The sequence below is a fragment of the Pogona vitticeps genome, chromosome 4 (genome assembly GCF_051106095.1).
Source record: "Pogona vitticeps strain Pit_001003342236 chromosome 4, PviZW2.1, whole genome shotgun sequence".
In the NCBI taxonomy this organism is placed as follows: domain Eukaryota; kingdom Metazoa; phylum Chordata; class Lepidosauria; order Squamata; family Agamidae; genus Pogona; species Pogona vitticeps.
This window is the reverse complement of record NC_135786.1, coordinates 80,726,004-80,752,464: the sequence shown is the minus strand read 5'-3', so window position 1 is coordinate 80,752,464 and position 26,461 is coordinate 80,726,004. Positions and strand designations below refer to the sequence as shown.

Genomic DNA, 26,461 nt, shown 5'->3' with positions numbered 1-26,461 from the left:
AAGAAAACAAAAGCCTGATTCCAACTCAACCCATCAATCAAAAGTTAATGTTGATCCCAGGTGTTCCAGCATGTAGAAGCATCCATTTCTGCACAGTAATCAACTTTCCTAGTGAAGTTGTTCACTTTTGTTCAGTTCACTATACCAGGAGTCACTTCACAGTAATGGCATCCAAGGAGATACATGCATGTAATCTGTTCAGAATACTGTACTTTTGAAAATAGAAGACAGAAAACTGGAATGTGCTCAGGACTAAGGGCATCATATTGGCCTCTCTTGCAATTTTAATGTGGACATCCATTCTCTGGATGCATTCCAACTAATTAAGCCAAAAATGGGGGAAAAAAGAACAAGAAAAGGATGATTGGTTTGCGATCCTGTTGGCATTTGCATGGCATTATCTAAGAGACTGTTCATATATTAGAGAAGTGGGAGAAGCAAATCCATCACTTCCTTACTGCTTCTGCTTTATTTAAAATATTGCTGTGGATTTTGCCACTTCCAAAATGAGATCATTATTGTTCAGAACATGGAAGCTTTGTGAGGAAAGCTGCTTTTATTTTTTTCGTATGTGTTAATTGTAGTTTCTCTAATGGATTTGGTCTCCAGTATTGTTACAACTTGTCCTTTAGTCACTTATGAATATTATCAGGAGAGGAACAACCCTACCAAAAGTTACGTAAAGGTACGACTAGACGGGCCTTTCTCCCATGGCTTGGTCTAGACTGGAGATGAGTTGGTTCACTCCTTTTCCTAGTGCCCACACAATGTATTTGTCATTGTGAACCATTCCATCCCTGGTTGATGCCTATCTGTACTTTTTTGGGATCCCTGTTAAGGGCTACTGTGTTAATTTTTGTTTGGCATTTTAGTGCAGGTAAGATTGCTCCAGTCTGGTTCAGTTCCAGCATGTATGACTGCTGAAATTTAAGCAAAGCAGATGACTTAACAGGTTTGATCTACAACAGTGGTTCCCAGCCTTGGGTCCCCAGCTGTTCTTGGACTACAACTCCCAGAAATTCTGGCCAGCACAGCTAGAGGGAAGGCTTCTAAGAGATTTAGTCCAAGAACATTTGGGGACCCAAGTTTGGGAACCTCTGATCTAGAACCAGCCTCCCTGCTTATACAAGGTCATTACACTTAGTTTCAAGAAATCCTCTCCTTCACCTTCTCTCACCCTATTTACAGCAAACCCCCTCAGCAGGTGTACACCTTAACACCCACATAGCATTTTCAGGGAGTTGAAGTGGGGTGCTGCAGGAAGGAAGGAAGGAGTGGAGAATTTGGTTTCTGCCAGTCAATTTGCATGTATCAAATTTGGTCTAATCCAGGTTGTGGGTGTGTTTATACGTCCGTCCGTCCGTCCGTCCGTCCGTCCGTCCGTCCGTCCGTCCGTCCGTCCGTCCGTCCGTCCGTCCGTCCGTCCTTCCTTCCTTCCTTCCTTCCTTCCTTCCTTCCTTCCTTCCTTCCTTCCTTCCTTCCTTCCTTCCTTCCTTCCTTCCTTCCTTCCTTCCTTCCTGTGTTTAGTCTCTTCATAATACTGTGAAGCCATCAAGTAAATGGATGCAGGAAAGTTGTTTTTTGGTGGAAAAAAACCCCATGACAGTTCAATGTCCTCCTTCCTTCCTTCCTTCCTTCCTTCCTTCCTTCCTTCCTTCCTTCCTTCCTTCCTTCCTTCCTTCCTTCCTTCCTCCCTCCCTCCCTCCCTCCCTCCCTCCCTCCCTTCCTTCCTTCCTTCCTTCCTTCCTTCCTTCCTTCCTTCCTTCCTTCCTTCCTTCCTTCCTTCCTTCCTTCCTTCCTTCCTTCCTTCCTTCCTTCCTTCCTTCCTTCCTTCCTTCCTTCCTTCCTTCCTTCCTTCCTTCCTTCCTTCCTTCCTTCCTTCCTTCCTTCCTTCCTTCCTTCCTTCCTTCCTTTAGTCTCTTCATAATACTGTGAAGCGATCAAGAAAATGGATGCAGGAAAGGTGTTTTTTTGGTGGGAAAAAAACCCCATGACAATTCAATGTAATTGTTTTTAATTCAGGTTGGAAAGCCCACTGCAAATATAGGAAAATTCTTTAGCAGAATTCTTCAAGCTACTGCCTGGAGAATTCTGGGAGCTGTAATCCAAGAATAAAAAACTGCACACCTCTAGTCCCTACCATCTCCAATTAGAAGGTGTTGGGAATGGGTTTTGCCAGTTGTCCTGAAGAGTTGCTGCTAACCTGGATGGTCAAATGATCTGACCTAGAAAAAGGTATGTATCAATCCTTATGCCTTTTTATCATATCAGAGATAAGACAGTGGGGCCTTTTTTCTCCTAGCAATGTTCTCTTTTCATTCTCCTGTTTTGCTAAGACCCCATGCATGGCAGTGGTTAGAGTGCTGGACTAGGGCACAAGAGATACTGGTTCTGGCAGCTGTTGAGCTGTTCCATGCTCTAGGAGATTCACTAGGATAAAAATATTGAGCTGGTCACTCTGTCTCTGCCTGATCTACCTCACTGGGTTGTTGAAAGGATAACGCCGGGATGACAAGACACTGGACAAGACAAGGATATAAATACAATGAATGTAATGAACGAAACAAATAATACATTGGTGTGGGGAAAAATACACTTGGTTGATACATCTCTATGGGGGATATGTCCATTTGGATTTAGTTGGTTTAGGAGAACTGGGTGTGGTAGCGGTGGGCAGTTTCTTGTCTTCAGGGCCCCTAATCAGTAGGTATTTCTAGGAACAGAAAGCTATCAGGGTCTTCACTGTATACAGTACTTAGAAACAAACAGCTTCATGTTAGTGTTTTAAAAGCACACCCTGAAGTGTAGGATTTTCACAGAGAAACTTAACTGAAAGGAAAATCTAGCAGGGGAATAGGTAATCCAATATGCCAAAGGTTCCCATAGGAACACCACATCTTTTATTTATACCTGCTCAGAACAGCTGCCTCATTTGGAGTCGAAAGTGCAGGCAGCAGCCCCTAAAGCTGAGCTGTTGCCAACGAGGGCCCCCGCTGCTAAACTAGCTTCTCGGTGCTCCAGAGCCCACTGCCTTTCCAGCAGTTACGGGCTCCTTGTGGTTCATTAAAAACCTTCCAGCAGCATCTTTAAGGCTCACCATAAAAAAGAAAGGAAGAAAAGAAAGAAAAAGCTGCCTGTGCTAAGAAACATCCTGCTCTTACGAAGGAGCTACAGGGTGTGACAAACCCAGACCTACTGGGATATGTCACACAGTTACACTAAGCTGCCACCAACCATTCCCTGTAAGAAGTCACACAGACCAGGGATGGATTTTTAAACAATAAAAAGAATAAGGTTTATTTAAATACACACAGGGAAAAATAAACAATCAGGTGAATAGATAAAGTAACGTGGCTTATTCTCACTCATACAAGCATACAGTTTGGTTCACACAGAACCCTTAACTTGAAGCACAGACCCTGAACCTATCAGTTCTGGCTAACCAACAGACCCCTGAACCTATCAGGTTGGTACTCTGACACACAGAAGTACCCTGTCTGACACACAGACTCCCACAACAGCTTCTTCTTCCCAGCTGCTGCTTCGTCACATCCCAGTGTCTCCCAGCATCTCAGCATCTCTCACCACACAGGCATCACATATTTATACAGTACAGCCCCTCCTCCTGATGTCCCGCCTTCCACTCCCCATAGGATGGAATTTTCCCTCCAAACCCATGACAGACAGGTAACATCAGTGCTGTATGTAACACCTCCCCTCTTTATAAGTTGTTTTGTAGGGGGAAAGCTAACGTGCTTTTCACCAAAAAACAACCTGTATAAAATACACAACAACAGTTATACATACCATAATATACTTACTCATACTTACATTCTAAGTTAACCATAGCAATTAGGCATTTAAACATTTACCATATACATTACATCAATTTACCTTTATTCATACAAACCAAATTCAAAACCAGGTACATTTTAATTTGTCATCATTATATACACATAGTCCATGTTTCTTTCGCCGTCTTCAATCTTCAGGTCTTCTTGATAAGGCGTCAGCAACACAGTTCACTGACCCTCTGACCACCTTCACTTCAAAGTCATAGTCCTGTAGGTTTAAAGCCCACCTCATAAGTTTACTATTGTGGGTTTTCATTGTCTTTAACCATTGCAATGGTGAATGGTCAGTACACAGAATAAAATGTCTTCCCCAGATGTAAGGCTTGGCCTTCTGGATCGCGTAGACTATGGCCAAACACTCCTTCTCCACGGTTGCCAAATGTCTCTCACCTTTTTGAAGTTTCCTACTCAGGTAGGACACTGGATGCTGGTCACCATTCTCATCCTCCTGGCACAGAACTGCTCCTACCCCGCTGTTAGACGCATCGGTGTAGATGATGAACTCCCGGTCGAAGTCTGGAGCACGCAGGACAGGATAGTTGATTAACGCCTCCTTCAACCTCTGGAACGCCGCCTCACAGTCGCTGGTCCACGGGATGCGGTCATCAGCCTACTTCCTCGTCAGATCGGTCAGCGGAGCCGCAATCTCGCTAAACCTCGGGATGAACTTTCTGTAGTAGCCCACCAACCCAAGAAATGATTTGACTTTTTTCTTGGTGTTGGGTCTAGGCCAATCACGAACTGCTTCTATTTTGGCCTCTAGGGGTTTTATCATTCCTCCCCCTACCATGTGACCCAAGTATTTTATTTCTGGGCTACCCAGCTGACACTTGCTGGCCTTTACTGTTAGCCCTGCTGCACTTAACCTCTGCAGCACTAACTCCAGGTGTATCAGGTGATCTTCCCAGGTATTACTGAAGATCCCTATGTCGTCAATGTAGGCCACTGTAAAGTCACTGAGCCCTGCCAAGGTCTGGTCCATCAGCCTTTGGAATGTGGCTGGTGCATTTCTGAGACCAAAGCTCAGGACTCGAAACTCATAGAGACCAAAAGGGCTGCAAAAGGCAGTCTTTTCTTGATCCCTGGGATCAATTCTTAATTGCCAATATCCCTTTACCAGGTCCAATGATGAGATGAACCGACAACCCCCTATGGTTTCAATCAGGTTGTCTAGCCTGGGCATTGGGTAGGCATCAGGAGTGGTTACACGGTTTAATTTCCTGTAATCGACACAAAACCTAATGCTCCCATCAGGCTTGTCCACAAGGACTATCGGAGAGGACCAAGGACTAGAAGAGGGGACGATTATGTTCTCCCTAAGCATCTCGTCCAGCTCCTTCCGCACCTTGTCCCTATAGGGTCCCGTTACTCGGTATGGGGATACTGCCTGCGGGGGTGCATCCCCTGTGTGGATCCGATGCATCACTCCCTTCACTATCCCCGGCTTGTTGGAAAACACCTGTTGATATTTACTAAGCAGCATTTTTAGTTCTTGCTGCTGGTCTTGGGTAAGTGCAGGATTAATCTTTACCTCCTCTGGGTTGTATTTTACTTCCCCTCTACCCTCCCAGAAGGGTAATTCAGCTTCCTCACTCTCAGCTGCTTTTATCGCGAATAAAACCCTCTGTTCCCCTCTGTAGTAGGGTTTTAGGGCATTCACATGAACCACCCTCCTTGCTTGGTTCTCCTCCTGCTCTATTAGGTAGTTCAGGTCTGACATCTTGGAAATGACCCTATATGGTCCTGCCCATTTGAGCTGCAGTTTGTTCTCTCTGCAGGGCCTAAGCCAAAGCACTTCCTCCCCTGGGTCAAAGTGTCTCTCTCTAGCTTTGTGGTCATACCATGTTTTCTGTCTGACCTTCTGAGCTTGCAGGTTTTCTGCTGCCAGCTCTAGATTTCTCCTTAGGTCATTCATTAAGGTGTCTATGTATGTCACAACGTCTTGTGAGTCATCCTGGGTGATCTGCTCCCAAATTTGTTTGATCAAATCAAGGGGCCCTTTCACCCCTAAGTGTGCAGCAAACATGTCAGAGTGCCCCCTTTGTAAGATCATGGGGCGATACTTTTCAGGTACCACCAGCTGACTTCTGATCCCATCTCCAACTTTTGAGATATTCCTCAGGGTCTCTCTATATAAAATCCCCTTTTTCTCCAGAAATCTCACTGGGGTTTCAGGTGTTAGCTGGGCGTCAGTCACCTGTTCAAAACACTTTTGGAGAGTGGCGTCTGCCTTTTGCTCCTGTCCAAATCTGCTGTCTGTGGTTAAGGTTTCCACCACAGCTTCTGAACTCCCCTCTGCTTCCGTCTCTGGCTCATCATTACCCCCCTGAACTGTCCCTGTGGTGGCTTGTGAGCGTGTAATCACTAGCACCCGTTTCACATGTTCAGCCAGGTCATTTCCCACGAGCACGGCTGCTGGCAGAGTCGATGAAATTGCTAGCCGCCAAACTCCCCTCCAGCCTTGAAAGTTGACAGGTACCTCTGCTACTGGCAGAGAGATTACCTGCCCCTCAATCCCTGCCACCTTTATGCTCTCATTTGGGATTATAAACTCCCTAGGAATAATATCTGGATGGCACAGGGTTACCTGGGAACAAGTGTCCCGCAGCCCCCTATACTGACGGTCAAGTATTCCTACGTCCACCCCAGCTGTCTCAAACAACTGAGAATCTGTTTTTATCAGCAAGCAGCGCTTTACCTCCACAAGAGGACCATTTTCCTCAGCCTGATCAGCAGAGGTAGCTGTTCCAGACTGAGTAGCCATGGCAACAGGCTCCCTCAGTGACACTGAGCCTTGCTCTTTCTGGACACAGAACACAGCTTTTGGCTTGGTCCCACTAGAATTCTGAGGCACCATTCCTTTTAGCTGCTTTAATTTCTCACAATCTGAGATTAGATGACCCTTTCCCTGACAGAAATAACATTTTCTGGTGTATTTTGATTCTCTCTCATCTTGTTTTGGTTTTCCCTCCAAAATCTGAGGTCTTGGTTTCATGTCTGAGGGCTTCCCTTCACCATGGGCCCCTCCCCCTTGCTGGCTTTTCCCTGGTCCCTGAGAGTACTTGCTGTAGGTTTCTTTGGGTTTACCTACAGATTTCCCCTCACCCAAGGGCTTTCTTATTTGGGAAATAAAATCTGCGATCTCTGCGGCTGCTGCCACAGATTTCGGTTTCCTCTCCCTCACCTGGAATTTCAATTCCCCATGCAGGACTGAATAGAACTGTTCCAGTGCTATCAAGTCTTTAAGCTGCTCATAGGTCTCTGTCCCCTCCTGAGATAGCCATTTCCCAAGCAGCCTCACCAATTGGGCCCCCACTTGGGTAAAAGTCTGCTCTGGCTTCTTGGTTAGGGACCTGAATCTTTGTCTCAGCTGCTCCGCATTTATCCCATGTCTGGCAAACACCAGTTTCTTAAACTCTGCAAAATCTTTCATCAGTTCCTCAGGCATCTCGGCATAAACCTCAGCCAGGCTACCACTGATTAAAGACCGCATGATGGTCATCTTCTCAGTTTCCCTCACTGAGAAGTCCACAAACGCTCTTTCCACTAAGGAAAAGAACACCTCAGGACAATCTCCCTTGTGGTACACAGGGAATTTCTTCAGGTCAGCTTTAGACAGTTGGCCTCCCTCAGAATCCCTATTATTATTATTGTTCTGATTCATCAGTTCCAATTTTTTTAATTCAAACGCCATTTTCTCTCTCTGCAATTCCAATTCAATTCTCTGTCTCTCTAATCTTTCTTCTCTTTCCCTTTCCTCCATTTCAAATTGCCTCATCCTCAGTTCATGCTGTTGGACTATGAGTATTTTTCTAAGTTCTGGGTTCTGCTCTCCTGTGCTGTCACCTTGCACTGAGCCAAATTCATCCTCAGAACCTTGGTCAATCTGGGGGTCTTTCACTTCACTCATGTCTGCTACTTGGCTTCGAGTCAAGGGCATAATCCCCCCTCAGAACAAGCTGCTTTAAAAAGTCAAGCCTCAAAATAAAACGACCACTTTTTTCCTTCTTGCCTCAGAACCAGCTCTCCCTAGAGATTGCTGCTGTTCTTCAGCACTAACTTGCAACAGTAGCGAGTCAGGGCCTACCCCCCTCTGCTGGGCCTCTCAGCTGGCAAGCTAGATCACTGTTACTACGCAGTTTTGCCTCAGCTTTTTCCCGCCAAAACTAGGCTGCCTCAGAGCACCTTAATCTAAGTCTCCCCAGTTGGCACGTTCTTCTACTAGCGCACCTCCCCGTGAGGTACACCTAGAAGATTACCTACGCGCCTCAAACTGTCCCTGACTAGACCCCCCTTGCTCTGGGCACACTTGCCAAGGCTTTGCTGGACCGCTGGACAACTGGACCAGTCGTATCCCACACGCTGGACACCAATCAATGTGACAAACCCAGACCTACTGGGATATGTCACACAGTTACACTAAGCTGCCACCAACCATTCCCTGTAAGAAGTCACACAGACCAGGGATGGATTTTTAAACAATAAAAAGAATAAGGTTTATTTAAATACACACAGGGAAAAATAAACAATCAGGTGAATAGATAAAGTAACGTGGCTTATTCTCACTCATACAAGCATATAGTTTGGTTCACACAGAACCCTTAACTTGAAGCACAGACCCTGAACCTATCAGTTCTGGCTAACCAACAGACCCCTGAACCTATCAGGTTGGTACTCTGACACACAGAAGTACCCTGTCTGACACACAGACTCCCACAACAGCTTCTTCTTCCCAGCTGCTGCTTCGTCACATCCCAGTGTCTCCCAGCATCTCAGCATCTCTCACCACACAGGCATCACATATTTATACAGTACAGCCCCTCCTCCTGATGTCCCGCCTTCCACTCCCCATAGGATGGAATTTTCCCTCCAAACCCATGACAGACAGGTAACATCAGTGCTGTATGTAACACAGGGTAATATGTGTGTTGTGCTGGAAGGGGTTGAAAGCATGGCTGCATTAAAAAAAGAGCCACTGCTTTCTCACGCTGCAGCATCCCTGTAGGTCTTCCCGGCTCCATTTCAGAAACGTGAGTGTAAATGATGCAATGATCATTTCCAGCTTACTCTCATTAGTGCTAAGCCAGGAGCCACCATTCCTAGGCTTGAAACAGCAAGATGGCTAGCAAAAGCCTGCAGCAGGAAGGTCCCCACCAGCCGAGAGTGGTCCGCTGTGCTATTTCAAACAGGCACTGTGCAAATCTGGGACACTATCTTTCAATGTGGCCTTCTCTATTGCCTTTTTATTTACCGTCTGTAAATCTGTGGGGTAGGTGGGTTTTTATGTAAACCGTACTGATTTCTTTGGCAATAATCAGGCGAGGCAATGAGGAAAATCCAGAGAAAATATTTTGCCCAGTATTAAGAGATACATCGGGCTACAAGTGCGTGGCAAGCTGCTAGTGCTACAAGGATCATGAAGGAAGGAGATTGATGTGTCTGTGTGCGGCATGAGAACAGAGAGCTAATAAAAAAATCATGAGCTCAAGACTCTTCAGCCATGTGAAAAGGCCATATAACAAGGAAAGTGGAAAGTCTATCAAAATGGAGAAAAAGTAGTAGCTATGACCAACAGGAAGGGTGCTTCATCCACTGATATAGAACAACTCACCTTCCAAGTTTTCTAACAGCACTTGATCTAATGGTCTCAAATTAGAGGGAAACTGGGTATTTATAGCAGCACAGTACAGATGCTTGGTATTGATCTACTGTCTCTTGAAAGAAAAATACTTTGGGAACTGGACATTAGAAAAAATAAATACATGTATATTTAATTTTGCTAGAAATCTGTTTAGAATAGATCAAAAGGGGAAAAAAATCCTAATTTAAGGTTTATCCAGATGGAGCATTTATTCATTGTAATATATCTAATCCAGTACTGATGCTATGATTATTTTTCTCTATCCACCGACTTTCATATAGTCTTGGTTAATACAGTGACAAAATCTGGGACTGCCTGTACTCTTCTGCACTTTACAAAGGCATTGTTTATTTTTTAATTGTGCTTTGTTCAAGGGGGATGGGGTTTAGCACTACAGTGCTTCCCATAGAAATTTATTCCTGTGGGCAGAGCTCTCCTGCTGGGAAGCTTACAATGAGCTTCTAATTAGCTACAAGCACTTTGGAAAAAAAATGCTCCAGAAGAGATGTTCCAGCAGGGAAGTGGATTTTTAATTTTTTTTAAAAAAGGATTTCCGTATTTCCTGAGGGGGAATTATTTTGGAGGGGTTGAATGACCTATGATTATTTAGGTAATTAATTTGTAAATAGATGCTTGGGCTTGAATTCGGGTAAGCACCATGATACCTCATGATCAAGTATGAGAAAAGGGGGGGGGGAAACTTGTCTACTGTTTGAAAGAGCCTTTAGTCATTAAAAAGCCCTAGAATTGTCTTTCACAAATCCAGGTGTTCTTACTGACATCATGGGGACATGCCTAGTTTTATCTTTATATGCCAAGGCAAAAAAAGCTTTTGGAGAAGGAACAGGAAGTAGAATAGCAACCTACAATAAAAACAAAAAACAAAAACCTCTCAGGAAAAGAGAAATACATAGGCCCTCATGGTTATTTTGTTTTTTGCCCTGTTCTGGTTTAGGTTACTTCACATGAGCATTGGTGCTCAAGGTTCTACTGTTAAATTACTGAAGACATTTTAGGTAGCCCCACATGGAGGAACCATATGTGTCAGATAATATGATTATGATTAAAAGTGGAAATTCCTTAAACACTAATTATGTGCAATTGTTACAGAAGGAGCTCTTCTTGCCTCCTAGAGGTTGCAAATTAGTTTCTTTTGTTTCGGAACTGGTCTTCAGAAGGTAAGCACATTCTTTGTTTGCAGGTATAGTTTTTCAGATACCAAAGTCTGTCTGACTCACAGTTCTGATAAACTAAACTGATTTCAGCTCTAATGATGGTTTATAAGTAATATATACTGTACTTTGGCCCACAGATGAACATCTAGGTGGTAATGAGCCTCGTGGCACAGTGGTTAAAACACTGTACTGCAGCTAAAACTGTGCTCACGACCTGGGGTTCAAATCCCAGGTAGCCGGCTCAAGGTTGACTCAGCCTTCTGTCCTTCCGAGGTTGGTAAAATGAGTACCCAGCTTGCTGGGGGTGCAATGTGTAGCCTGCATAATTAAATTGTAAACCGCCCGGAGAGTGCTTGTTTGACAATGGGATCAATGAGAGGCTATAAACTCTGAAAACTCTGTTCAGATAGAACCTAGTCAATCATCTGTTGGGGATTTTGTAAATTCTGAATCTTCTGCATTAAGCAACATGTGGGGTCTTGATGGCTTCCAACTACAGTATATGACTTTATGCTTCTCTGACATCATATGTGAGTTCATTAAAGACCTTCATTAATTGCTATTATTCATGCATGAAATATATACATATACACATATTCATTGATAGGATCAACAGTTCCCTTCCTCTTCACTGTAGTCAAGAAGCAGAGAAGTGTTAGTTACCTTCAGCAAAATGCATACAGTATTCGCTTATTTGAGTTTCAGTTCTCTGAGAAACCAAGGCAAAGCAAGACTTATCTGACCTGAGCTGATGCTCAGTAGATGAGATTAGAAAAAAAAATATAGTATATTTTTAAAAAATGTTCCAGAAAAACCTCTGTTGAATTTTGCACTTCAGAAAACATCATTTTTATTATATTATTATTATTATTATTATTATTTTGCATTTGGTCTGCTTCCAGTGAGTCTGCCCTCACAAATCCTGAAAATACGTTTTTATTTCTTCTTTAAAAAAAAAAAATCATTAGCCATGGTTCCAGGACCACGACACTTTTTTCAAAGAAGAGAAAGAAGATTCGTTACTGAAACAGAACTCTAAAGAAATTTAATGAGCCATTGGGGATATTATTTACTTCACAAGTTGCAGAGGAAAACAAAGGTCTGTCACCAGCCAACACAGCTGAACTGTACAGATGTATTTATTGCTCTTGGGTTCCATTAAGAATTCTCTCTAAAAACTGCTTTCAAGGTCTTTTTCTTTTTGCAGAACCTGACAGGATAATAGAATTAGATGGGTTGAATTCCACTAAACTGTAAAGTAACGTGTCATCAGCTTCACTTACTTTTCAAATATTTTTTTCGTGGTACTGCTCATTAATCTACCTCTGCTCTCACATAAAACCATGAAACCAAAAGGGCAGCTCAATCTGTTATCCAAACCACTGAACGTTAGACATTTGGCATGGCTAGCTACATGCGATGACTGGCTACTATCTGCAGAACACAGACAGCCTATGTAAAAGGTGGAGTGCCTTGTCTGAATGTAAATATTATTTCAAGGTTCTTCTTGCCGGGCTAAAATGACAAAGTGTTCTTGCTTCAGGGAACAGCAAACTGCCACATGTTGATGTATGGAACGGAGGTGTATGGACTCCAGGGGAGACTAAGCATCATTACTCAGGGCCAGAAAAAGGTATATGAAAAGGGATGCAAAAGCCACCAAAGAATTGGGAAGTATTCTTGCAAGAGAGACAACATGGTAGAGAGCATGTATAATCAGGATGTGGATTGGGGAATGCTGGGTTCAAAACTTTCCTCAGTCACGAAGCTTTCTCAATGAGCTCTCTCTCTCTCTCTCTGTTCTGTCTCTCTTCCCCCCCCTTTCTCTCTTGCCCACCTCACATAGTCATCGTGTACATCAGAATGTGTACAGGTACTTTTAAAAATTAATCTGCCACCATCACTCAATAAAATGTTTTTACAGTGTTCTTTTTAAAGAAACATACGTCCTAGCCTATTGTGTTGCTTGAAAATTTTTCGGAAACCAAAAACATAAGCTTCATTAGAGAATGGCATAAAATCTGAGAAAGTTTACCTCAAAATGTCCTTTAATAATAGCAAGAAACTATGGCTTGTCACAGCAATAAAGTAATATTGCTACTTTTGAAACGTAATTTTGTTATGCCTTCATTATGAATATTGTAACTCATTATATATAACTATATCATTGATAGCATTATTATTCACAAGGCCTGGTGTGCATTGCTCCTAATTCCTCTTTAATTGGAAAGTGGGAGCACAGTGTTCTCGTCTTGTCCCCCTGCCTGTCCCTGTTAGCTGATGAAAATGGACAGCCTGAAGAGGAGAGAGTCTACTACATATGAAGCCTCTCCATGCAGCCAATAACCCAATTTTCCAGGAGCCAAATTGTATAGATAGAGTCTCTATGTGTGCCGGAAACCTTCCTCTGCAGATGGGTCTGCTCTCTATGGAGACAGTGGTAGGCGGAAGATGATGCCAGAACTCTCTCCCTAGTCATGCCTTCAAATTAACCCACTCTGAACACCTGAATAGGTCTTTAGAGTAGGCTGTTTATGTATACAGTACTGCACACAACATGCACTATGCTTATAGCCGTGAGTACTGCTCATGTAGGAGAACTAGAGATGGCCACAAAATGAACCATGAACCACCACCCCCGAATTGGGTCGCTTTGTGGTTTGTTTCATGGGTGGTTTGGGGAGCAGTGTTTTCACAAAGTGAAATGAAACACTGAGCTTTTCACCATTGGCATTCCATTTCACTTTGTTTCCCCTCCCCAAAATGCCCTTTACTTGGTCTGGGCCTCCTCCTTCCCCCCCAGCTCCTCAGCGGAGTAGAACAGTAGGCTGTCTGGGGCCCCCTTCCTGCCCCAGTGCTTCCTGGAAGGCTTAATGGTATTTTGGGAAGTGTAGTTCCCCTGCTTAGCCTCAGGCTTAATTGGACTACTTCTGCTTGCCTCCTTCCTAGACCCCATCCTTTTGTTCCCATCTTTCTGACAGCAGGAGCAGGTGGGTTGAACCAAAAGCATTCTTCTGTCCTATTAATGTATACTAACAGCGTTTTGTTCTCTTACTTCCATCTCTGTCTCTGTCCCCCACCCCCGGTCTCATTTTATTTTTATGATTTCCAGAGGAGTAGTTTTGCTAGTTTATTGCAGCAGAAACACAGTCTTCTGCCACCTTAAAAACTAACAAGCTTAACCCAAATTAGTTGGTCTTTAAGGCACTGTAAGAGTATAATTACATTCTGTCTAGATTACTGTAACATGCTCTACATAGAGCTGCCTATGTAAAGTTCAGCAGGTCCAAAATGCTGCAACCAGATTATTAACTGGGGCTGGTTACAGGGAATCACATAACACCCTCCCCCCCCCCATTATATCAGCTCCACTGGCTGCTGATCCATTTCTAGGTACAAATCAAAGCGCAGGTTTTAACCTATAAAGCTGTAAACAGTTTGCATCCAAACTATCTTAAAGACTGTGTCTCCCTCTATGAGTCTGTCCAGGCATTAAGATCACCCGGAGGGGGTCTTTCTCTGGGTCCCATACCTTCACTTAGTGGGTACACGAGAGAGGGACTTCTCTGTTGCTGCTCCCAGACTCTGGAACTCCCTCCCACAGAAGGCTAGGCTGGCTCCATCTTTACTGTCCTTCCACAAGCAGAGAGAGACGTTTCTGTTTCGACATTTTTTTTTCCTTAGCGACTGACTATCTGAGAGGGATTTTACATGGAGTGTTATGTCTTTTTGCTTTGAATCTGGTTTTGGTGCTGATTTTGTTTACCATTTTTAGTGTGGTATTTGATGTTTTAGAATGTTTGTATACTTATTCTTTTTAGCTTTTAAATATTTTCAAACCACCATGACTATGTCCATTTTTTACTTATGCCAATAAAGGATCTATCTATCTATCTATCTATCTATCTATCTATCTATCTATCTATCTATCTATCTATCTATCTATCTATCTATCTATCTATCTATCTATCTATCTATCTATCTATCTATCTATCTATCTATCTATCTATCTATCTATCTATCTATCTATCTATCTATCTATCTATCTATCTATCTATCTATCTATCTATCTATCTATCTATCTATCTGTGATGCAAAGTGTGTTGCTTATATACTGCCCCACAGTGCTCAAAGCTCTCTCTGGGTGGTTTACAGTTTAATTATGCTGGCAATACATTGCCCTCCACAGCAAATTGAGTACTCAGTTTACCAATGTTGGAAGGATGGAGAGTCGAGTCAACCTTGAGCCAGCTACCTGAGCCTGGAATTGAACTTGGGTTGTGGGCAGAGTTTTCACTGCAGTACTGCAATTGTAACCGCTGCACCATGAAGCTCCTTGATGGATTTTCAGGCCATGTCCTAGGTCTTAACTCATTCAAGGGCTGCTTACACTGAACCCTGTCTCTCTACCATCAGTGCTTACTTTTCAAATTGGAGACAGCCTCAAAACCAGCCCCTGTTAGTGTAACGTGTTGTTTTGATAGTGGGGAAAGTGAGAAATGTAGGTACATTTATTACAGCTCCTTCACATAGCAAATAATTCTGACTCAAGTACAGGTATTCATCCCAAATCCAAGGTCAAAGAATACCCACTGGATCACTACAATATTATCCAATTTACAAGCCCAAGGTCAGGGAATAGTTGCTGGACCAGTGAAGCATACCTCAGACTACTTTACAGGGCAAAAACTGAGCAAGTAATTTCATGCCATCTTAACTTTATGTGCAAATAAGAAGTCTGCAAAGCAAAATCAGTGAGAGAAACAATATTTTCCACTGGGCAAAATCCTGTGGCATAAGATTATGCCGGCATAAACCAGATCTGGCAATGGAAACAATTAAATTTACATTAATTGAAAAGTTATTTTTCCCGTTTCAGGTTCTAAGGCTCCCTAGGACTCCATTTTGCCCTGGGGAGGCCTTTATTAGTCAAAATTGCTGCCAGATCACAGCTGATGGGGTTGGGACCACAGGTGGTGATCTGCCAGCAATTTTTTGACTATTAAAGGCTTCCTGGACCCCTCGCACACAAGCATCATCTTGAGATTCCAAAGGCTTCTCCAGTGCAAAAAAAGGAGCTCTAGAGAGCCTTGGAACCTGAAACAACATGGGAAGGAAGCATTCAATAAATTTAACATTGCTGGTGTAGATCTGGTTTATGATAGTGCAATTTTATGCAAACAGAATTTTGCCCATTGTGTGCAGCTTACAATGCTGGGCAACTAAGATAAACTGGAAGGTGTGGTATATTTATAACAACATACTGAAATAGATGTGAACACAAAATCACTCCCTCTTTCATTCTACATGTTTCTTAAAAATTAAAGCCTCCAGAAACTATTGTCATTAGCAAGCTAGGTCATTAATCATCTCAATGTGTTGTATAATTTAAAAAAAAACATTGGATCTGCAAAAACCATCATCATTTTATTTTACATTTTGCCTCTGGGTAACTGTTTCAATGTTCTATTTATAGGATTGGAGTTAGTTAATTTGTATTGCACAGAATTTGAGGGGGGAAACTGTTCTGTAACCCTTTGGGTTATACAGGAACCCATTTCAGCAAGCTAATGAGCTTGGGTGGCACACTGAGATGAACATTAAATTACAGTAGGAGGGAAGGTGCTGTGATAACTACTTTTCTCAACCTCTCGAGTATCTACAACATAACCTAAATGTGTCACTCGTGCATTCTTTTCATGCAAATCTATTATATGCCGTAACATAAAAGGGGCCCGGTGTCAGATCCTTCTAACATTTTCTGAACTGGCCTGCTTTTCTCTTATGCTTGTTGTTGATTGTTCTTTTTTGCAAATTGGAAACATATTTTGTTAATACAGAGGGCATTATTCCTCTGAGCTTTCGTTGGGCAAAAAAAAAATGCCATCAGCATATTAATGCAGAATTGAGCTGCTGTGCCAGTAGTGATCTCCATGAAGAAAAGCCAACAGGGATGTTGGCAAGTGTTTGAGTCTGAGTCTCAAGTCTGAGCCTCTTTGGTACCAAGTCCCAAGTCTGAGTCTTTGGTACCAAGTCCCAATTCCGAAGTGCGAGTCCCTATTAAAAACAAGCTTTTTCCCCTGGAAAAAAAGAAGGCTGCGTTGGTTCTAAGTCATGAATCAAGTCCAAGTAGAGTCACTGGTGCAACTTAATTCCAACTTGACAGCAAGTCCCATGACTCGAGTCCCCACCCTTGGCAACAGCAGTGCTTGCTTATGTGACTTCATCCCATGTAACAATAACAGCAAGAGTTTTCACTCAGTGGAAGTGCAGTACGATATTGATCACTGGGTTTAAGCCTGTACATTCTAATTCTAATTCTACAGGTGGAACCTTGCTCACTTCCGATAAAATGAGGAAAGCTGATGCTTTCGGGCATTCATGCCTTACCCATAAGCACACTCAATTGTAGGTACCTTTGAGGCTGCATAAACAAGGATTATATTCTTTCTGAACACTCTTACTATTTTTGCAGGAAAAAAAATAATAGTGCAACTGTGTTCTAGATTCTCATATAGTGGCTGGAATCCTATTGGTGATTTATGCTGGCATTAAGTGTAATTGCAAGAATTACAGTGGTGATTGGTGTTCACATTCCTGGCCATGCACCAAGCCTTGTACAACTAGCATGCAACTAGGAATGCAAGTGACACTCATTACTTAGAAGTAATTAACTGCTGTGAATTATGCAGTTGGCAATAATTACATTATAATTACATTGGTGTCGATCCCCAACAGGAGACATCTAACTGTTGGGTTATACATATTCATGGCCATAGACCGTGTTGACTAGGGATGTTTGGGAGCAGGGTTGCCATATTCCAGTTCTCCAAATCTGGGTAGCCTATTTTATATATTATGGAAACATGCAAAGTATTCAGTTTGTATATTATACATTTTGCCTGTTATGAAAATTAAGCATATGAATTGTTGCATTGTTTTCTACCCTGTGTTTCATCCTTGGTGTCATTTATATAGTAAGCACTGGTGTGAGCAAATCAGTATAATGTGATGGACAGAGTGCTGGACCTGGAACAGGGAGACTCTGATTCAAATTCTTTCTCCGTTACAAACCTTACTATGTTACCTTGGATCAATCAATGTGGCTCACTGAAATATATTTACTTGCTTTTTTGTGGGGAGAAATGGGTATCGGGGACCAGCACACATGGCTGAGCCTGTATAAGCAAAATAACTTTATCTTAATTTTGATGCATACGGCAACTTCTGGTGGTATTCTTGTTGGATTGCTGCAGTTTGTTTACAATCAGTTTTTACTGATGGGTAAAAATGACTGATCCATGAAAATAATACAGGTAGCCTCATGGGTAAAACATTTTCATCTGATATCCAGCAAAGAAATTCAGGAAAAACTGAGGGAAGACATTACCAGGAAACTACAGTGTGTAATTTCCTACAGTAATAAGATAAACATTTTGTTATAGCTAGAAGGTAATTTAGTGTTACTTGTTGTCCAAGTTAACTTCCCATCAAGGCCCTTGATGACTAATGAACTGAAATTGATTGGTAACTCACAACTAGAGGTGGCTGATTGAGTCAGTGGAGATATGATGAGTCAGCTCCTCCATATGCTCTATTAATCCAACAGGCCTACTCTAGTTTTGACTTATTACTGGATTTCAGCCATAGACAAAAAAGGCTAACCCCAGAAAACTTTAAAATATGTTCCTGAGTTTAAGAAATACATCTGTATGTGTGTATATGTGTCTTTCTGTGTGTCTCTATTTCTCTATCAGTCATATAAAGCAAAGATCAATTAATGCAGTGTATTGTCCTCCATCCACTTAACAGTACTATCCTATATTTTGTTTCCCCTCCTCCTTAATATAAATCTTTCCCACATCCTCCCCTGCTGCTGTTTTGCTGAACTACTAGAGGCTAGCTTGCAGAAAACTGTAGAATTCCTAGTAGATCTTGGAAATACAACTCTTCTATGCACTTTTACTTATATGCAAAGTCACTTAACTTTGTAGGGCATACGTATATGTGAATAAGGGGATGCTAGAGAAGTAAAATCCCCTTCATGGATTGCTGCCTTGTCGTGGCAAAGGGGCTCAAGTAATTCAGAGAGGTTTTGGGCTATGCCATGCAGGGACAGGTTGTAGTGGAGAGTTCTGACTAAACATGATCCACCTGGAGCAGAAACTGGAAGAAATGGATAGCCCTCATAGTCAACAAAATAGTGGGAAAAGCTGTACTGGGATATAATCTCAAAAAGGATAGAATGATTTCAATACGAATTCAAGGCAGACCTTTCAACATCACAGTCATCCTAATTTATGCGCCAACGACCACTGCTGAAGAGGCTGAAATTGACCAATTCTAGGAAGACTTCAACACCTTCTAGAATTGACAACAAAGCAGGATATTCTTGTCGTTAAGAGGGATTGGAATGCTTAAGTAGGGAGTCAAGAGAGAAAAGGAACAACAAGTAAGTTTGGCCTTGGAGTTCAAATCGAAGCAGGGCAAAGGCTAATGGGGTTTTGTCAAGAGAACACGCTGGTCATCACAAACACTCTTTTCCAACAACACAAGAGGCGACTCTACACATGGACATCCCCAGATGGGCAGCACCGAAATCAGATTGATTATGTTCTCTGCAACCAAAGATGGAAACGCTCTAGAGAGTAAGCAAAAACAAGACCTGGAGCTGATTGTGGCTCTGATCATCAGCTTCTTATAGCAAAACTCAAGCTTAAAATGAAGAAAGTAGAAAAAACTACTGGGCTAGTCAGGTATAATCTAAACCAAATCCCTTATGAATATACAGTGGAAGTGAAGAACAGATTTAAGGAACCAGATTTGGTGGACAGAGTGCCTGAAGAACTATGGATAGAGGGTCATGGCACTGTACAGGAGGCAGCAACAAAAACCATCCCAAAGAAAAGGAAATGCAAGAAAGCAAAGTGGCTGTCCAACAAGGCCTTACAAATATAAGAGAAGGGAAAGGAAACAAAATGCAAAGGAGATAGGAAAAGTTACAGAAAATGGAATGCAGACTTCCAAAGAATAGCAAGGAGAGACAAGAGGGCCTTCGTAAATGAAGAGTGCAAGGAAACAGAGAAAAATAATAGAAAGGGAAAAACCAGAGATCTATTCAAGAAAACCTTTTGTGCAAAAATGGACATGATAAAGGACAAAAATGGCAGGGACCTCACAGAAGCAGAAGACATCAAGAAGAGGTGGCAAGAAAACACAGAGGAATTATACCAGAAGGATCTGGATGACCTGGACAACCCAAAGTGTGGTTGTAGACCTTGAGCCAGACATCCTGGAGAGTGAAGTCAAGTGGGCCTTAGAAAGCATGGCTAACAACAAGGCCAGTGGAGTGATGGCATTCCTGTTGAACTATTTAAAATCTTAAAAGATGAGGCTGTTAATGTGCTACACTCAATATGCCAGCAAGCTTGGAAAACTCAGTGGCCAGAGGATTGGAAAAGATCAGTCTACATCCCAATCCCAAAGAAGGGCAGTGCCAAAGAATGCTCCAACTACTGTACAATTGCTCTCATTTCACATGCTAGCAAGGTTATGCTCAAAATCCTACAAGGTAGGCTTCAGCAGTATGTGGACCAAGAACTCCCAGAAGTACAAGCTGGAATTCGAAGGGGCAGAGGAACTAGAGATCAAATTGCTAACATGCGCTGGATTATGGAGAAAGCCAGAGAGTTCCAGAAAAACATCTACTTCTGCTTCATTGACTACGCAAAAGCCTTTGACTGTGTGGACCCACAACAAGTTCTATGGCAAGTTCTTAAAGAAATAGGGGTGCCTGACCACCTTATCTATCTCACAAGAAACCTGCTTCTTGGGAGTAAAACAATGTCAAGTCTAGACAGCATCTTAAAAAGGAGAGACCTCACCTTGCCAACAAAGGTCCACATAGTCAAAACTATGGTTTTTCCAATAGTGATGTATGGAAGTGAGAGCTGGACCATAAAGAAAGCTGACCGCCAAAAAATTGATGCTTTTGAATTGTGGTGCTGGAGGAGGCTCTTGAGAGTCCCCTGCACTGCAAGGAAAACAAACCTATCCGTTCTGAAAGAAATAAACCCTGAGTGCTCCCTGGAAGGACAGATCCTGAAGCTGAGGCTCCAATACTTTGGCCATCTCAGGAGAAGAGAAGACTCCTTGGAAAAGACCCTGATGTTGGGAAAGTGTGAAGGCAAGAGGAGAAGGGGAACGACAGAGGACGAGATGGTTGGACAGTGTTATCAAAGCTACCAACATGAACTTGACCCAGCTCCGGGAGGCAGTGGAAGACAGGAGGGCCTGGTGTGCTCTGGTCCATGGGGTCACGAAGAGTCAGACACAACTTAATGACTAAACAACAACAGAGAAGTAAATGTGGAGTTAGTTCTTTTAAAATAAGTTATTTTCTTATCCAACATCCTATATAACCTCAATCTCTGCTAGAAATAACCCTTGGTGCTCTCCATCATCTCTGGGAATTTGTGGGGATAACAAGGAGCTAACTGAAGGTGCTGTGGAATAATGAATCCATTTAAGAATAGAGTAGGCAATGGCTTTTAGTCTGATAAGCACTTCCCTCCTTTCATCGTTGTTTCAGAATTTATTGTGTCTTTATTATGAAGCAGATGTTACCCACAAAACAGAAGTCATGCCTTCTCAAAGAAATCAGAAGGTCAGTTTGCATTTATGATGCTTTGGAATGTGTTTTAAGAGACCCTTGGAGCTGTCCAAGCAGTAGTGCTTGGAAACACTACTTTTTGGATTATACTCACAGCATCCCACAGCCAGCTGCCTGGGTGGTTCTGGGAGTTGTAGTTCAAAAATAAACTTTTCCAAAGACTGGCAAATGGTGAGAAATAATTCTTAGGCAGCTCTTAGTATTGCATAGATCAAAGAAGGCCTCCTTCCCTCCTTATGAGTTTTGTTCTTACCTCTGTGACCAGACAGCATAAGCTCTCGAATTCAAGGCATATTCCAACTCAAAGCGGCTACGTAAAGCAGCAACATGGCTACGGCCAGGACATCCTCGAGCAACCAGGCAATCCGAAGAAGAGGAAGGAGACAAAGAACCACTGCTGTTGCTAGAGGCTGGTGACATTAGCTGGATTTAACAAAGAGAACATTGTCAATATTCATTCATAATAACTGCCAAGTCTTGTCTGAATGGTTGACAGCAGCACTCAATATTGGTGCTACCTTACAAGTACCTTTGCTACAGTCTTCAGTAGAGATTGGCATGAACCACCTGTTCATGCCAGTTTGGCTGTTGGCCCAACAGGTGTTCTGTGGTTCTGAGATGGTACTGAGCCCCGCCTCCTTTGTTGGGTATCCAATGAGAGGCTGAGCTGCCTCCTAGTGGGTGCCCACTGGAGGGGACAGGGCTTGGAATCATGTCAGAACCGCAGAACACCTGTTGAACTGATGGCCAAATTGGCACAAACTGCTGAATTGGTAGTTCGTGCCCATCTCTAGTCCTCAGCTATTACTTTTGTGATGCGAGATGTATTTTTGCACAGAGCTGGTTGCCAGGGGGATAATAGTTACCATAAATTGCACACAGTATCCTTTTGACATGTTCTGGGTACAAAGTCTTCACTCCCACTAATATGGTCCAACTGTAGACCGGGGGAAGATCATTGACCCAGACTTCTCAGGCAGCATGCTAGAAAAAAAGGTTGGCTTCCTTGTCATTAACTTTAACAGACTCACTATCAAGTCTGATGCTGTCGTTTTATCCACTGTGTCTCATGCAAACACCAAAGAAAACAGTGAGTCCAAGTTTTCAAATACCTGGAAACCAGACCAGTCACATTCAAAGTGGAAAGTAAAACAGAGCTACAGTATTTCTTTCTGAGGCTGAGTTCTAATATCACTATCATGTCATGCAAAATATCAGCTTTGAAACAAATAGATTGTTTCACCTAATCATTTAAAGGAAATGGGAAAAGAAATCCAAGTAACCCAAGGAAAGGAATGCGTTGGTGGAAGAACTTGGTGGAGTGGGTTGGGTACAACACAGCATCATCATTTCCAGCTGGTTAGTACACAGTAGCCAAACCCTGGTAGGAGAGGAACAGGAAGAAGAAGGAGATAGGTCTCAAATATATTCTCGTCCTCATCTATGTAAGGCTGTGGTCACACCAACAAAATCTTTTCCAGTCCCCCCCCCCTTTGATTTCACAATTTAAATTGTGGTCACAAGACACACAACGGTTAGCGAATCATTTACCCAGCAACTGTGCCAACTGCAGATCATTTCTTGCTCAGCCAGAGGCTTCTAACCTTTTTTGTTGGCAATCTTTTTTTTAATTTAATGTTGCATTGCATTGCTGCATGTGTGAACGGTCTTATGGCAACTTTTTTGAACTATTGTCACCATGCATGTCCTTTTAATTTTTAATTCCACTGCATTTGTGTTGATGTATCAGTTAACTTCTGTCAAACGGTCTCAACAAGAAGCTCTAGACGCTTATTGAATTGGAAGGAAATGACTCGGTAGCCCAAAAACACATTGGGATGCACATCCTGGAAAAGAATGTCATGAGAGCACAAAGCATGACAGGAACAGGATTAAAAGTTGCATTAACCATAGGAGGACATTTCCCTGGCGTGACCATGGCCTAAGTCTTTTCGTGTGTTTTAAAAAATGAGATACTTGTTTGCAATGAGCCAATTACTGGATAAGACACGTACTCTACATCACAAAATAATTTTATTTGTCCTGGAGGAAAAATGTGTGGATTTATATAGGCAACAACATAGAGCAACAGTGGGTTATGACTCCATGACCATGAAGCTGTGCTCAAAAGAGCTAAGCTTTTCATAAGTCACTATCAAAAGCAACAGCTGATTTTCTGAAAAGAAGAGTTTAAAGGACTGAAATTATCTTTGTCCTTCATTTCACATGACTGATGAAGATTCGGAAGCTTAGCTTCCCTTTTTGTGGCATTTGCTCTATTAAACTTTTACTTTCTCTACTTGGCCGATGGATTTGATGAGTTTGAGTGGGCTAAACACTAGTCTTTCTCCTGTGACTTACACAGGCTCACACCCCAGATTTAATCTCATAGGGCCTGCTGTTGAGATATCACAGTCGCTAGCTAGCTCTCCTGCAAGACAGCACATTTGTGATATACAGCTTTGCTCTGCCAAACACACACACAACACACAGAAACACAGAGAAAAAACCCTCTTAAAAGCATTTCCACCACCTACCCACATAAAATAACCTGCTGCAGCTGGAGCTTGAAAAATGAAACAGATGATTGGAGCTACTGCTTTGACCCTTTGGCTCAAGAGTGGTGATGATACACTCAGAAGAGAGGGAGGGGGAACGTTACCAACACGGAGACAGAGGGAGCAGAGTGTAATACCAAGAAGTGGTTGCTAAAATCAGGTACATCCCCTGTTTTATCAGCTCTCTTCTCCTGACTAAAAGCCAAGAGGAACAGAGTATTTATTGATGTTAAATTCAACTGACTCAGGCAATTGCTTTTTTCTAATTGATCCACTTTTTCTCTTTTTATCCTCATAAAATGTAGCTTTTTCTAAGATGACTCCTGAGGACTCAAAGAATGCTAGGCCTTGTCAGGGCTCAAATCCCAACCTTGTTTTCGAACCTCGTGGTATTTAGGAAGGCAAGAAAGAGAAATTGCCATGGAAGACGAGTACTTTCAAGCCATAGCCGGTATATTTCTTCTATAGGCCCAGACCAGATCCCATCCATCTTGAATTAGAAACTAGGAATTCCAGACATGGTTGCAAGCAGGGGCGAGCAACTTGTGGCCTGCAGGTAGCCCTCTTGTGATTTTTGCAGCCCCTCACTCCTGCCATCACAACTGGTGAAGCCACAACACTGAGGTCAGTGGTACTGCTACACCAACAAGCTGTAGCATTGAAAACAGGCTGCACTGCCACTGGTGGGGGCAGGTCACAGAAAGCCTTCCCCTCGCCTCCCTGTTCCTTCTCTCCCAGTATGGAAGGGGGTACTGTGCCCTGGACACTAGTGTGACTCTAGGAACTGCCACAGATGCCACTGAATTTTGGTGACAACTGAGGGGACAGACAATCTGAGGTCAAAAGCCGCATTGGCAATGAAGGCCTGCTTCTTATATTATTCTTAAGTTATAGAGGTGACTAGCTGCAACTCAGTCTACCCTCAGGAAGATCCAATCCTTAAAAAACAAAAAACAAAAACAAAAAACAACCCTCTTTTTTATGAATGTGGTGTTGTGTGCTTCTGTATCCATGATTCAGAATTCCAGGAAATGGCCTGATATTGCTGCACAATATTGTGCCTGCGTTGCCAGAAGGAAAAAGAATGTCAAGCATTATATAGCAAAGGGCAGCCTGAATGCTGACAACACCAATGGCAGCAGTCAAGATGGTTTACTCTTTTGTGCTCACTACTAGTCACAAAGCGACACCATGCAAGGGAAAATATCAGAAGCTGACAATTTTTTAAAATTTGTTAAGTGCTTGTCACCCAAACACAAAGCAATTGTCATGAGTGTTTTTCAAAAAGTGCACTGGAGAATCCACCTCAAGATAAGTTAATAGCAAAAATCCTGGATACGGCGGAGATGGACAAACTATGAGAATGGCTAGACTCAACAAGAAAGACAAACCATGAAGACTGTTGGCATAAATTTTATGATTGGCTTAGAAAAAGAATGTAAATTAATATTTGATCATTGAAAGCCTAAGATTAATTTAAAATTAGAATATGTATGATACACCAGTTACACCAGAAACTTATGTATCTTTGAAATGTAACAGATAAGAATGAATATTGTAAAATGTTCATGTTGATTTACAACCCCTGTTTAATTCCATGTCCCTTTTCCCCATCCCTAACCCTAACCCCTAAAACAAAACTTTTAGAAAGTGCACTGCACAGCATTAGTTATTAAATTTGTTTTTCATTGCCTTCTCTTAAAGAGTTAGTTGAGAAACTGCAGATTAAGAAACTGCTATGTTTTCGACTTTTTGTGGTTTCTTGGCTGGCACTTTAAGGTGAGAAAAATAATTGTAAAAACATTTTTATAAGTGATATAGCACATCAGCAAGAGTCTATATCCAGTCAACATTTTTTTTCACTTCCCCTGCCCTCTGATGGGCAGGGGAAGTGATTAATTTGCCAGTACCCAGAAGTCGTTTGCTCACTAAGCCACTTCACAATATTGGCAGACAGTAAGGAAATGGTTTGTTTTTGATCAGTTCCAGCAATTGCATGCTCTGGAACTGACCCAGACCAAAGTGTTCCTACCCACACCTGAAAAGTAGAAGCTTGGCAGGGGCCAGAAAGGTGTGGGTAGGAATGTTCAGGGGGCAGGCTGCTGTGTTCTAGTTATATTTAAGAGCACACCATCTGGTAGCTATCTTTAAAAGCACACCATTTTGTCCCTGCAGCATTCCAAGCAGTAGGCTAAGCTGACCATGTAGTCCGTCTCGGAGAGCATTTGTAAACCTTTGTTAGTGGGCAAAGTTTATCTTGCACATGCTATTTAATGTTAATCACATTATGTTAATTAAGCTCATTTACGAAAGACCTTTGCTGTGATCTGGGAACATAGCTCTTGCTAAACTTTTTTTGCACTTCCTAATTGCCAATAACACCATAACCTCAACACCAGCTTATATCATTTACACCATTTCAGATTTAAAAGGTCAAAAGAAACAAATACTGTGAGAGTTGTCTTTTGGCCCTTTCTGTGGATGAAGTGATCAATCTAATTGCCCCAGTTTCTACACAGACCTCTGCATAGGGACAATTAAAGAGTAATGCCACAGTTCTA

General features: G+C 42.4%; 1 protein-coding gene across 1 annotated transcript in view; it reads right to left on the bottom strand.

Moving 5' to 3' along the window:
* TNNI3K (TNNI3 interacting kinase) overlaps positions 1 to 26,461 on the bottom strand; it is a 224,219-nt gene that overhangs the window by 8,130 nt on the left and 189,628 nt on the right. Inside the window, exon 23 of the mRNA XM_020794679.3 lies at positions 21,596 to 21,765. Coding sequence (XP_020650338.1) covers positions 21,596 to 21,765 — 170 coding nt within the window. The remainder of the gene's footprint in view (positions 1 to 21,595; positions 21,766 to 26,461) is intronic.